Genomic DNA, 14,205 nt, shown 5'->3' on the forward strand with positions numbered 1-14,205 from the left:
GACTGTGGCTCAGGAAGATCTCTCAGATCCATCAGATCTATTAAGGGCAGCTAGAACAGATAATCAACCCAGCATATGGTTAAGATGGGGAAGGAGAACTTATCACTTGAGCTTTTAGCACACATTAGAATCTGGCAGAAGCAAAGAACTAAATAATATATATCAGCACAGATGAGTGGGTAAATCATTCATGGAAAATCTCTCACTTGGTGCGTTGGTTGTCTGTAGATGCATCTACACTGTAGAATTAATGCAATCTGACACCATTTTAACTGCCATGGCTCAATGCTATGGAATCCTGAGATCTGACGTTTGGTGAGGCACCAGCACTCTTAGGCAGGAAAGGCTGAAAACTTCATAAAATTACCACTTCCATGATTCCACAGCACTGAACTAGGAATTGAAAGGGCTGCCAAGCTACATTAGTTCTATAGTGTGGATAGATACACCCTGCATTGTAACTGTTACTATCTGGAGGAATGTTTGAGTGCATCTTTCCCAGTGTAGTCTAAGGCAGGTGTTCTACTATACCCTTTCTATTATTTTAAATACAGCTTTTCCCCACAGGAAGGTCAGCAGCTGGTGCAGTGCAGTTAGCTGCTGTGCCAGCTGTAAGGAGGCATCACTTTTTACAAAAGGCTCCTGGAAGTATGATAGCAAAGCAATTACCTCTTTCTCGATAGTACCCCAGAACACCGTTCTGTCTTCCTATTCTTAGCCTGCTTTACAACCACAGCTTTGGGGGCTTTTTACACTTCAAACATATATATTTGTGAGTCACTCTTACACATTTTCCAGCATCTCAGCAAAAAATCAAAAAACATTTTCTTTGCTGACAAAAATCCATTCCAATACTCCACGCTCCCTGGCCCTAAGCCATTCAATACGATAAGCGGCTAACCCGATTTAATTTACTTTTCAGAAATGATTCCTGTTAACAGTGAAAGGAATGCCTAAGGACAAAAGCAAATTCCCCTGAGCTGAAGCTTGCTCAAACTACCTGACTTGAGAGTGACACTGCCTGGTTCTTCATTAACTCGGTGATCATTCATTAGCTTGCTGAGGTTAAAGGATAGGACAAAATGCTCTATCAATGGCAGAAGTGTGAAAGCCTCTGCATGCATCCCAGGCTGCATGAGTTTTAAAAAAAACAACAGCTAAAAAGGAGAAGAAATGTTTTGACATGAATGGAGAGCATGCAGCCTTACTCAAATCGCCGTCCTCCAGATTTGAACTATAAATGCCCAAGTCAGTGTGTAATCAGGAGTGGTGGAAACTATAATAAAAACGTCATAAAAGAACACAGAGAAATTCTTCTCATTTTCTGATAGGTTTCTTTTTTGATTTGGTGTTATTTTGCACAATGGACCCACCGCATCCACTGAGGGTTCAGTTCTGGGATGATCAGAGCTGGAACTGCAAGCACCAGCCACACCAGCTGTCACATATCCAGTACTGAAATCAAATGTCACTGGATAGCATTGGGAATTTCTACATCCTCCAAGTGTGACTCTATGTTCAACTACCCCTGGTCATACTGGAGGACTGAGAGATTTCTAGAGAGAGCATCTCACTAGAAATCTCTACATTCACCACTGCAGTTCTGGGGTCACCTTCCAGCAAAAGTTCTCTAGAAATTCCTAGAGAAGTTTAAAAAATAACATTTTCTTTAAGAAAAATTAAATGAGTACATTGCATGGCACACTACTGCTGCTGAAGATCTAGCTCTCTTGGGGGAAACTGGGAATCCTATGAAAAAAGGTTTCACCTAAATATTAGGAAACACTTCCTGACATTAAGGACCTCATCAGACAGCTACTAGGCTCTGTTTCCATGTGCTTAGGAAAAGGAGCCCTACACAAGTCCCATAGAGGTCATCATATGATGTGAAAACACTTTCCATGGGAATTTGTGGGGTTCTGTTTCCTAAGCACATTGAAATGGAGCCTGAAGACCTCTATCAGGAGTGAGGTGTCAATCGACTCCTGGTAGAGAAAGTAGGGAGAAGATGGGGTAAGGTGGCAAGCACATGGGATGGATGTCCACCCCAGAAGATGGGAGGAAATGGATTAAGGCAGTTCCCTCCACTTTTTCCTGCTTTACTTCACTTTCTTTCCCCTTCTGATGAAGTCCTAAGAATTGCTCAACAGTAGAACAGGCAGTCTTGAAGTGTGATAGTGTCTCCTTCTCTGGAGGCTGAATGGCCATCTGCCAAGGTGCTTTGATTGTCAGGGTGTTGGGACTGGATAGTCCTTGGGGTTTCTTCTAATTCTCTGATTGTATTTAAAAAGGTTGGATGAAATATAAAACCAGTGACTGGAATCCTGTTGTTAAAATATGCCAGATGAGGAAGTGAAGGCAGGAGGGAAATGTACACAGGCACAGTGACCAAGAAAAAACTAAACCACTAAAGAACAGAATGCTTGACACCACTAGATTCTGTCTGCCTTCCTCTGCCACAGCTATGCAATCTTGGAAGATGTTCAACTCCTATCATAGTGCACCACTGGCAGTTTTAACCAAAATACACAAATATGAGATCACTCTCTGAGTAACCTCACTTGTGATTCAGTTTCCAGCTTATTGAACAGACAGGATTTTTGATCCAGTGAATATAGCTCTTAAAAAAATATAGACATCTCCCTCTTCTTTTATGTTCAAGTAGAAACCACTCAATTTTAATTAATAAGCCCTTGTTTTCATCAAACACTTCATCAAGATCTGCTCCTTGTTACAACCGCACTGGCCTAATGAGCAACAGCTGAAGCCAATTCCTGGATGTTTTTAACACAAAATGAAAGTGCCAAATTAAAAGCAAGAAAGCCAACTCCCTTGTTTATTCACACAGCAGGAACAGCAAAGGCGAAGACTACTTCCTCTTTCTCTCCTATTGTACAATTTATTAACAAGAAAAGAAACTCATTGAAAGTCACTGAAGAAAATCAGATCTCTCAATTCCACTTAGACTCTGGACTCCTGCTTATTCTAGCAAGGACTTGTCACAGGAATAAAGCCAACTAGCAAATGAGAGCTGCAGCAAGATGAAATATATTTCACACAGCAATTAGAGAATGACAGTTTTTGATCACCATCCCATGTGCTGAATTTAGATCAAGGGATTAAGCGGGAAGCCTCCTCATATTAGCATCACATTGTCTCCATAGGCTTTTAATCCCTGTTTAGAAGTCATTTAAAAGTCTGATTGCAGACATGAGAATTGCTCATGTTCCTGAATCCTTGTTAATAAAGTTATACATAGTGGATACAGAGATCTTTTATCTCCTTTGCTTAGGCAACAGAATTGCACTTTTGCTTAGAATTTAATTAATGTTCAGTCAGAAAATTTGCTGTTTCTTTTTTTCCTTCCCTCTTCTCTATTTCCTCTTCTATTTTAAACCCTTTTTGCCTACATGGCAGCCATCGTTTGGGATAGTGGCATAATTTTACAGTATTACTAACAATATAATCAATAGCTTTATTCAGGTATTCCATATAAGGACTATATTAACACCCGAGAAGAGGAAATGTGCAAAACACCTCCTTGAATCTCCTCTGAGCATGTAAGCTCCTCACATAAACCAGAATGCTGGAAAACCAGACACACATATACAATAGCCACTTAATGCAATAGGACCAGCAATCAGTTCTGTAGTGGCAAAACAACACATGAACCTGATCCAAGATAATGCTCTCAAGGCTGTCTTAAAACAGACTTGACCCACATTAACCAAAGTGGGGTGATACTCTAAATTCTGGCCCATAATTTGGAGTATTTCCCAATTTTGGCCTGTCTAAACAGTTGGGCTGATTCTGGGATAGGAACTGATCACAACTGCTTTCACTACCATCTCATGTTTCCAGCATACACCATGCTGGATCATCCCCAGGAGAGCAGGACAATATAGATCAGTGGTTCCCAACCTTTGGGCCTCCAAGTGTTTTGGACTTCAGCTCCTACAGTTTTTTACAGCTGGTAAGATGGCTGGGATTTCTGGAAGTTGAAGTCCAAAACACCTTAGCCCAAAGGTTGGGAACCATGGTGTAGATCAACCTTGGATTTCTGAACTCTGTAAAGTCTCCATTCAAACAGGAGATTCAGTTTCAGACCTGCTTCTTTTTGAAGTAGCATTGTGCCGAAGAAGGAGATAATGCTCTCTCCTCCATGCTTCATTTAGCCTTTACACTGGGTGCATGAATGGGATTAGTGGAGTCACCCCTTCCAGTCTGCTGTTCTCCAGGCAGGTAAATCTGGCTTTTTATTTTATATTGGTCTACCATCCAGTTGTTCTCTCTGACAAGTTACTCTGTACATTGTAGAATGAATGCAGTTTGAAGCTATTTTAACTGCCTTAACTCAATGCTATGGAATTATGGGAGTTGTAGTTTGGTGAGGCATCAGCTCTATTTGGAAAAGTAGGCTAGCAATCTTGCAAAACTACAACTCCCACAACTACAAATCTGGACTAATTTTACAAGATTGTTAGCCTTCTTTGCAATAGCAGTGGTGTCAAACTGCCATAATTCTACATGTTTGGTCTATGAAAGCTTATGTTACCAACTTCACTCTTTGAGTTAGTCTCAAAGGTGCTACAAGATCCCTTTGCCTACTCATATCCCAGACTAACACAGCTTTGCTTTTGAGTTCTCTCACCTTAATCAATGCCTCCAACTCTTGCTGAGAAACACAGTTGTTCTCCTGCAGGAATTCTGCCTTATCGTTGGCTATCCTGGTCTTCTGGCTGTTTTCTTCTGGCTGTTCCAGGGCGCGGAAGACAAGGCCCCCAGTGACGAGGTAAGCAACAACCACAAAGAAGATAGCCACAACTGTTTTCCACTTCATGACTGTCTGTAAACCCTGTGATGGGGCTTCCATACTGACAATCACACTGGTCCGTGGGGAGGAAAGAGAAAGTCGTGGTCCTGGATGATGTACGTTGGTTTTATTGGTTTCAGGCTCACAAGCTGGGGGAACAGCTGCCGGAACAGTTACTAGAGTGAGAGAAAAAAAACAAAGTAATATGTGAAATCCCTATGTGATAGAATTATTTCTAACAAATGTACATACTACAGTCAACCTTTCACATTCACTGGAGTTAAGAGAACTAAAAGTGAGAGTGAAAAACCTGAATAAACAACTTGCTAATTTTTAAAATACCTCTCTAGAAATATCTAGGTCCTCCAGCATGACTCTGATCAACTTCTGATCATAGAGACACACTGTGGTCCTAGAGATTCTAAAGAATACAATTTAATTAAATCTGCAAATGTGGAGGCCAGTTTTATTTTTTATCTCTCACACACAGTTATAACCTGCATTGTAGAGAAATGGAGATACCCCAGTCTTCATATAATAATAAGTATTGATTTCTATTTTTCAAGCAGCTGAAAGCACCCATTTTAATTTAGGCTTGACTACATAACAACCTTCCCAAGCATGATGCCCTCTAAAAATATTAGACTATAAATCCCATCAATTCCTGCCAGCATGGCCATTTGATTGAACTATGATGAACATTTTAGCCAATAAACACTGCATTAAAACTGTCAAAACCCACTTTTCAGTCAAGTTTTTTTTAGTAAGACCATATTTCTCTTTACAAACTCTGTCATGCAGCCATCCTAGCTGTTATGTCAGCTCATACATACCTGCAGACACATACAGAATATCATATTTTATAGAGAAATTGAGGGTTTAACAAGACTTTGGAAAGCACATTTCCACAAAATTGCTCCATTAATAAAAACCTGTAAGTATATGTTACAAAGAAGGTGATAGCTTGTATTTTTGGCTATTACTCTTGAAAACCCAGTGGAGAAAACTCTGGTAGGTAAAAATAACATAACTTTTGAAAGTTACATTGGAGAGGGCAGCATTTGCCACCTCATCATACCTTCAGCAGTGGCTGCCTCCAGGCACTAGGAAGCTGCCACCACATGCCCCACTTTGCTGGGCTCCTTCAGCAGCTCTTCCCATATGGGGAAGCGTGGTGCACGCATGGAGCATGCAACTTCCCCCATTGAAGGAATGTCAACACGGGAAGCCTCCTGTGTTGTTATGGCAGTGGCGGCATGCTGGATCCACCCTCTTTCATCCATGGAGCCGGCACAACGTTTGATCAGAGCCGGATGCCTCCATGTGTGACCAGGGATAGATTGGAGTTTGCCGCTAAATCTAACCCCATATGATGAGCTCGTAACTGTGTAATTCAATTGGACAACATTTTTTCCATCATAAATTGGCATATCTTCTCCTTTCTACAACACCTGCTTATCATACAAATCAGTGGGTGTCCCAGCTTTCTGCCGAAGGTTTTTAGGGTGCAGGGGGATTGTTGGCGGGAGGGAAGGATGAGTCCATTCCTGTGGTGAGCATTTTCAGTCTTCACTGGGTTCTCCAATTACAGGTACAAACCTTTCCTTAAGAATTACTTGAACTGCTTGGTCAAACCAATGATCCAGCCATGGATTATCTAGTGACATTATCCAATTGGATATTGACCCACCAAGACCCCAAGTAACATTTCCAACCATCAGTGTGCTCTCCACTAATGTTACCGAAGCTGGTGATTTTTGAGCTACATAAGAACCAGCATTCAAAGAAATGATGCATTATTTGTAAATTAAAGTGGAATCCTGGAACAAAATATTGAAGTGTAGATTGCTTCTATTCACAATTCCCAGCCGCATCTTGCACTTTCTGGCTTCTGAGATTGCTTAGTGGACAATGGCCTTTTTTTTTTACATAGGTTTTTTACATTTATTTTGGGTATATTTTGTGACATAAGATGGACACAGTTGTGCTCAGTCTGAACTGTATCAAAATCTCTAATTTCATTACTGAAGTCTATATAAAAGTCATATTTCTGTCCCTAAGGGTACTTTAAATAGCTTTTCACACAAAAATTGCATGCCATCCAAAACTGCATAGATGAAAACCAGGACACATTTAACCAAGGAACACAATAGTGTGATCAAGACAGTAAAATTATTAATGAGAAAGGAAACACAACTAGGAAAGGATGCAGAAGATTGCTTTCACCTGAGCCTATTGAGAATGCAGAATTCTACTCCCTACCTCTAGCTGAGTTAACTGAGATATTTAGCAATTTGCAGCAATTGAAGAAAGATGAGGACAAAGGGGAAATTGAGAGGAGAAGCGAGACACTTAAACATTTCAAAAGCCACTATATTATTGTGGCATTGTTTGGAGAGGTTCACTCACTAATTTTTTTCCTAATAGTTTTTAGATATCTACAACTATGGAGTCATTTTGAAGCTGTTTGCAGATGATGTGGCTTGTGCTATATTCGCATAAGCAAATGAAAAGTAAAGGTTGGTACAAAGGTTGGGCTATGGCACCCAGAAACCCATCCAGCAATTTGATTAACCCCTTTAAAGTCACAGAGAAGTTTAATCTGCTATGTATCTGTTTCTTGGTCTATTTTGCTTTTACAAAAAATAAAACCCCAAGCTTTACTAGCCCAAGACAAGTGAAAAAAAATGCCAGTTTAGGATTTAACAAGAGAGTGTCTTTTAGTCTGGTAATTAATTTTCAGTACCAGAATTGAACTGTGATCCTACTTCCCTACTCCTTTGCATCTCATTTCAGCAATCTAATTTGGAATAGAAATGTCATTTTCTTGTTGCTATTGCTAAACTGCTGAGAAGATAAAAATCTCTTTCTAGGTGGGTTAGTAGCTGTGTTATTCCACAGAAAGATGTCCCACCAGGAGCAGAAAACAAGTCCTACTATGGCAGTGGTTCTCAACCTGGGGGTCCCCAGATGTTTTTTGCCTATATCTCCCAGAAATCCCAGCCAGTTTACCAGCTATTAGGATTTCTGCAAGTTGAAGGCCATAAACATCTGGGGACTCCAGTTTGAGAACCACTGTACTATGGCTTACTGCCATAGTCCCCAAACGGATCCAATACCCATGACCCTGGGAGTAACAAGATGGGTCTTTAGTCATGGAGTCCATGAATGACCTTTCCCCCAGAAATCCATTTCAGCTAACCTCCACAGATGACCTCTAGCCTGAATCTATAAAGCTACACAAGCACATACACACACACCAGGATAAATCCCATCATCCCTTCAGGCACCAGGCATATTCCCCTCACAATACCTTCAGGCACACAACACTGAATTCAGACCATAAGGTCATGGAAGTTGCCCAACACCCTGCCTGTCCCTTCCCTGGGAACCCATTCAAGCATGCCAACATTTTTGTCACCCATTATTTAGCCAACCAAACTTATTGTCCCACCCTGGACTGGCAGGAATACAGTCATTAGCACTCATCACCACAAATCTTTCCCACATACCTTTTCCCCACATACCCACCAGGGGTGGACTAAGAAACCACCACAGAACTTCAAATTGTTCAGTGACAGTTTATTACAATTCCCATCAGACCCGAAGACCAATCAGTGGCAGATCGCACACCTCAGCCAACCAGTGTGTGGATCCTTGCCAGCCCCAAATTGAGTCAATCAGTGCTCAGAGAAGCAAAAGTCAATTGTTTAGAGTTGCTGTCAAACTCCTATAAATGCTTCTGTATATTTCAATTGCCTTACGCCAATTTTGGGAGCACAGACTCTGCTGACATCCACTTTGGCTGAGGGGAACAAGGCCTCTATTCTTTGCCTTCAACTTGTTCATGTCTTCATTCGATCTTCAGAGCCTAGGCATGCCAGGACCCTGAATTGATGAAATTGCAGGAGTTGAAAATCATTAACAATAGTTATGCACGAGCTTTAAAGTTGTAATCATACATCCACTGAAGCAAAGGGAACTCCACTGAAATGAATGGGATTCACTTCTGAATACACAAGTATTCCACTTCCCCATTTTGTCCTCACCTTATTACATGCATTTATACCCCGCCCTTCTCCCCGAGGGGACTCAGAGCGGCTTACTCCAACTGCTGAAAACTAAATTCAAAAGTTGTTTGTAATCAATTAACTAAGTGGAAAGAACAAACAGATGAGGGCAGAATTTTGCTCTTCCTGCCATCTCAGAGAAAAACAACCTGCTGCAGCCTCTTCTAGGTTATCTGTTCTTCATTTATAACTTTTACCATTTTGACCATACTCTGATGTTCAGTTGCATGTATCCCCATGTTCATTTGTGAAATCTTGGAAGGTATGTTATTAAGATTAAGGAAGAAACACTGTTCTCTTAATGAAGTTTTCCCAAAACCTGTATCCTCTATATGCTAAAGGGGATGCTGGGAGCTGTAGTTCAAAACAGGTGGAGGACACTATTTGGGGGGAAATTGTCTTTATGAAAGGGAGAGGAAAGCATCCAGATCCTCTACCGTGGCTGATGACACTTCATAGTTGGATGGAGGCTCCCATTTGGGCTGAATACTTATGTCCCGGTTTATAAATTCACAAAAGACACCATTTACAATTCAATCATTCATTCAAGACAGGTTAAAATTGGTGTCAGAAGTCAAAGATCATCCTGTACGTGTTGGATGATGTTTCCGCTAAATGGTTTACTACAATTCCCAGAAGTGTGATGTCATCTTTCAGCAAGCCAGGCTCCATTACTCCAAGCCAAGTGCCAAAAGTTCATTTGTTATTTTGCTATTACATTTGAGTGCTTAGGCTCTGCATCTTAAGAAAAAAGCGGTGACATCAACTTCTCTGTATATTGATCCACAGCCTCCTTTTAAAGGATCCCTATGCATAGTGGAGTAAGTCCAGTTATAGGCAAAGAGAATTTGCCTATCAGAAAGATGCTTCTCCTGGCCCTTCCGTCTTATGGTAACCTTTCCAACCACTTGAAAATGATACACACAGAGGATAGGGAAACCCTGCTAAATTGAGTGGAATATAGCAGTATTATCGAGCCACGTAACCCTGACCCCAAGTTTTATAGTTCACCAAAGGCTCAGAAATAAATATATGATTTCCCCCTTTTAAAAGACCTCTTCCAGACTTGTGCAGGCTCAAAGCATCAGAAGATCAAAACCAAATCAACAACAGCTATCATTTTTAATCTTTTAATAAATTGTACCTATGCTTCATGACTTTCTATATAACAATTACCTTTCTCTATACTGTATATATATAACATATGGACCTCTTAATGAGAGAGCGGACCTTCTCAGTGGCTCTCTGGAACTCCCTACCCAGTTGTTCTTCTAGAGCCAGGCTAAAACCTTTTTATTCAGGCAGGCTTTTAAAGAAGAAGGTTTTAAAATCATATCAGGGATTGCTTTTTTGTTTTTATGGATTTAATTGAATTGTTTTTAATACTAGTGATGTTTAAGTAAAGGTAAAGGTTTTCCCTGACATTAAGTCCAGTCATGTCTGACTCTGGGGGTTGGTGCTCATCTCCATTTCTAAGCCGAAGAGCCGGCATTGTCCATAGACACCTCCAAGGTCATGTGACTGCATGGAGCGCCATTACCTTCCCGCCGGAGCGGTACCTATTGATTTACTCACATTGGCATGTTTTCAAACTGCTAGGTTGGCAGAAGCTGGAGCAACAGCGGGTGCTCACTCCGCTCCGGGATTTGAACCTGGGACCTTTCGGTCTGCAAGTTCAGCAGCTCAGTGCTTTAACACACTTCACCACCGGGGCTCCTTCAGTGATGTTTAATACTGTTTTAATATTTGTATATTTTAAATTGTATTGTAACACTTTTAATGCTAGTCGCTTTGAGTCTCATTATGGACAGAAAAAGTGGGGTAATAATAATAATAATAATAATAATAATAATAATAATAATAATAATAATAGCTTTAAATTCAACAACAGTAGGATAAGAAAATATCCCAAAATCAGACAAAGGAAGCTTCTACAAGTACATTTTCACCAACAGAAGGTAGATGTTGGATCCACTCTACTGTGTTCTGGTGAATTGTAGTAATAAGTAGAACATTTTATACACCTTAGCCTGTTTCATGATATTCTAGCCAATCACATTTTTTTTACTAAAAATAAATGTAAGTTGACCTTTTCTGAGGCACAATAAATACTTTTTAAAAGTCAAAAATGAAAAGGTTGGTAAGTGGGGCAATGTCCTGGTCAGTTAGGAATCACATTTGCTGCACCTGCTTTGCCTCGTCCCCTCTCCCCTGAGACTCTTACCAAATAGGTTTCCTTAGAGAGGTGGTCCTCAAACTTTTAAAGTAGAGAGCCAGTTCACCATCCTTCAGACTGTTGGGGAGCCAGATTATAGTTTGAGAAAACATGAATGAATTCCTATGCACACTGCACATATATTATTTGTACTGCAAAAAAACTATGAAAAATAATACAATATTTAAAATTAATCATAGAATCATAGAATAGTAGAGTTGGAAGAGACCTCATGGGCCATCCAGTCCAATCCCCTGCCAAGAAGCAGGAAATCGCATTCATAGCACCCCCGACAGATTAAGAACAATTTTAACCAACATAAACTTACTGGTATTTCAATGTGAAGTGTGGGCCTGCTTTTGGCTGATGAGATAGTCAAGGATTCTCGTTTGTGTGTGCCTTCAAGTCTTTTCAGACTTGAGGCAACCTTAAAGTTTAGGGTGGAAACCAGATAAATGACCTTGGAGGGTTGCATCCAGTCTGTGGGCCTTAGTTTGGAGACCTCTGCCCTAGAGCAAAATAAGTTCTCCACCTCTATACTGGATGGTTAACAATATGCTCTGAAAAAGCTTCCTAGGCAATACAATCATATCTTTTAACCAGAGTATTTCTTTCATACATTCTAATGAACACACACTGCAGGAAAATGGGCATCCCACACGCAGCCAGCCAGCCGGCTCCATCTGAGGACTGGTTCTTTGTAACACCTGTATGGTATTCCAATGTGAAGAACAATGTGCCCAACTGCTAAAGATGTTACAATACATATGTGTAGGTCATCAATGGCTTGTGCAACTCTGTTCATTCCATGTATAATTTAGAAGAAGAATGGGTAAAAGTCAGGGGTTGAGAGTTGCACTAAACATATCCTGGAAGTCTGCATTCCCACCAAATTAATGTTTTCCCCTCCCAATGCCTCCTAAGGGATACATGTTTGTGGCACTCTCTGGGATACTTTGTTTTCTCAATACAGAAGTTAATTTCATGTCTCTTTTGTTAGTAAAAAGAGCTCTTCTACACTTTTAATGAGCGAAGTGGTTAGACACCATGTCAAAATTGCATCCCATGCTGCCTAAGAGACCCTTAAATGTATTTTGAGACACATGGCCCTGGAGGCCATCACATGGATTCACATCTAAAAAGACCTTGGAATAATTTAACAAAGAAAGAACAACTTGCCCTGAGAAAATTATCATCCAGTTCTAATACTATTACTGTATTAAACCTGCAGATAAGAGAGGGGGTATTGTTATTCTGAACAAATCTGATATTGTTGAGATAAACAAACAGTTGGAGAATGCACATTCCTTTCATACAAGAACCCAAACCATTAATCCCCAGACAACAGATTTTCTTTAGAATCCTAATTCCCAGGCACAATTTTTTAAAAATATTCTACCAAAGACATCACACAAGTTGCATTTTCCTTACTCCTGCATTAGAAAATTGCTGCTGCATACAGTTAGCCCTCCTTATTCATGGGCTCTGCATTCATGGATTCAGAATCTGAAATCCAAAAAAGCAAAAGTAGATTTTTGTTATGTGTCAAGCACTGCGCGGTGTGTTGTTATGCTCTGCACCATTTGACAGATCCTAAGGCTCTCTCCAGCACTCATTTGAGTTTTTTACCCTTTTACATAAAGGGTGCCATTTTACTACGCCATTGTACATTTTTAGGTTTGAGCACCCACAGATTTTGTTATCTACAAGTCGTCCTGGAACCAAACCCCACCAGAGATCAAGAACCCAGTATACTATGATTGTCTCAATTCCTTCTGAAATATCTTTGTGTCACTCATCTACAGCTTGTTGTTGTTGTTGTTTAAGGTCTCATAAGAGCTTGCATTTCCCAGCGTGACATTTTATTTTCCTGTCTGTTTGCTAACTTATCATGAAAGAGGTTTAAGGCCTCTCATTAAAGGCAATGACAAATCTCAGTTTGTACAACACTGGCAGATCCTCATGCCTCGAAGGCGACTTACCAGTGTTTTGACACAGTGGAATGGTATCACCAGGAAAAGGTGAGATCCTGTTTATTTGCAGAGGGCACTGTAGAGAAGCAGTTAAAATGTGTAAACAGTACTGGCTTAAACTCCTGCCCCCTATGTTAGTTTAATTCATCATAGTTTTGATATTTAAGAATCACCTGTTTGCTGAAAGCTACCCACAAGACAAGGTACATAAAGCAGCCAAGTCAATGAAAAATTATGGAATCGAGTTATTAAGAACAATCACAGTTTAAAGCCATTTTCAAAATACCAGAGAAGATGACATTCAAAATACTTCCAAAGCTGAAATGTCAGTAGCAATTAAAGAACACCAAATTCCAGACCTAGTGAATGGTACTAAGAATATCTGAGGCTACCGGGAGTATAGAGGGGGAGGGTGGTGATGATTTGCTGTTTGCGTGTTCCTCCATGAAGCTGTAAAGTAATACATATATTTAACCAACCTGACTTCGAAAACTACATGCTAATGCATATTTCTCAGCTTGTACTCCAGGGATGGGTTTCAGAGGTTTCACAAATTAAGTGCGAAAATGATTTTTCTTCCATTTTTAGAGGGTTTCAGACTCAAAAAAAAAAGGTAATAAGCACTATGTTACTATTCCACACAAGACAGGGAAAACATTGAAATAAAATTCCTACATCCTCCTTCCTTATAAATAAATGATGATGATGGTGATGGTGGTGATGGTGATAGTGATGGTGATGATGATGATGTCCAGGTCCTTTTCGTTTGCCATGTTCAGAAGACTTCTAATTGTCACAATATCATCAGATAGTACATAATATTTTCCTTACTAGTGGCAGACAACATTGTTGAATTGGGGGGGGGGGGGGCAAAATTATGATTACTGATCCCTCATATTATATGAGATAGAAAAGAAATGAACAAATATTTGCTTGTAGTATAAAAAAGAATGGCAAAAATTGATGGTGCTATTAATTAAATAAGGGTGCAAACCTATGCTGTGGTCTTTACATAGGAATAAAGTAAAGGTAAAGGTTTCCCCTGACATTAAGTCCAGTCGTGCTCCAAATGGCAATGTATAAAGATTATCAAAATATATCATGTAGAAACAACCTGAACTGAAGTCAACAGCA

At 40.1% G+C, this 14,205-nt stretch overlaps 1 protein-coding gene across 1 annotated transcript in view; it reads right to left on the bottom strand.

The window, feature by feature from the left end:
- The window catches only part of kcnk10 (potassium two pore domain channel subfamily K member 10), a 92,238-nt gene that overhangs the window by 53,835 nt on the left and 24,198 nt on the right, over positions 1 to 14,205 (bottom strand). The window contains exon 2 of the mRNA XM_008116437.3: positions 4,652 to 4,989. Within this exon, the coding sequence (XP_008114644.1) occupies positions 4,652 to 4,989 (338 nt within the window). The remainder of the gene's footprint in view (positions 1 to 4,651; positions 4,990 to 14,205) is intronic.

Source organism: Anolis carolinensis, chromosome 1, assembly GCF_035594765.1.
Source record: "Anolis carolinensis isolate JA03-04 chromosome 1, rAnoCar3.1.pri, whole genome shotgun sequence".
NCBI lineage: Eukaryota > Metazoa > Chordata > Lepidosauria > Squamata > Dactyloidae > Anolis > Anolis carolinensis.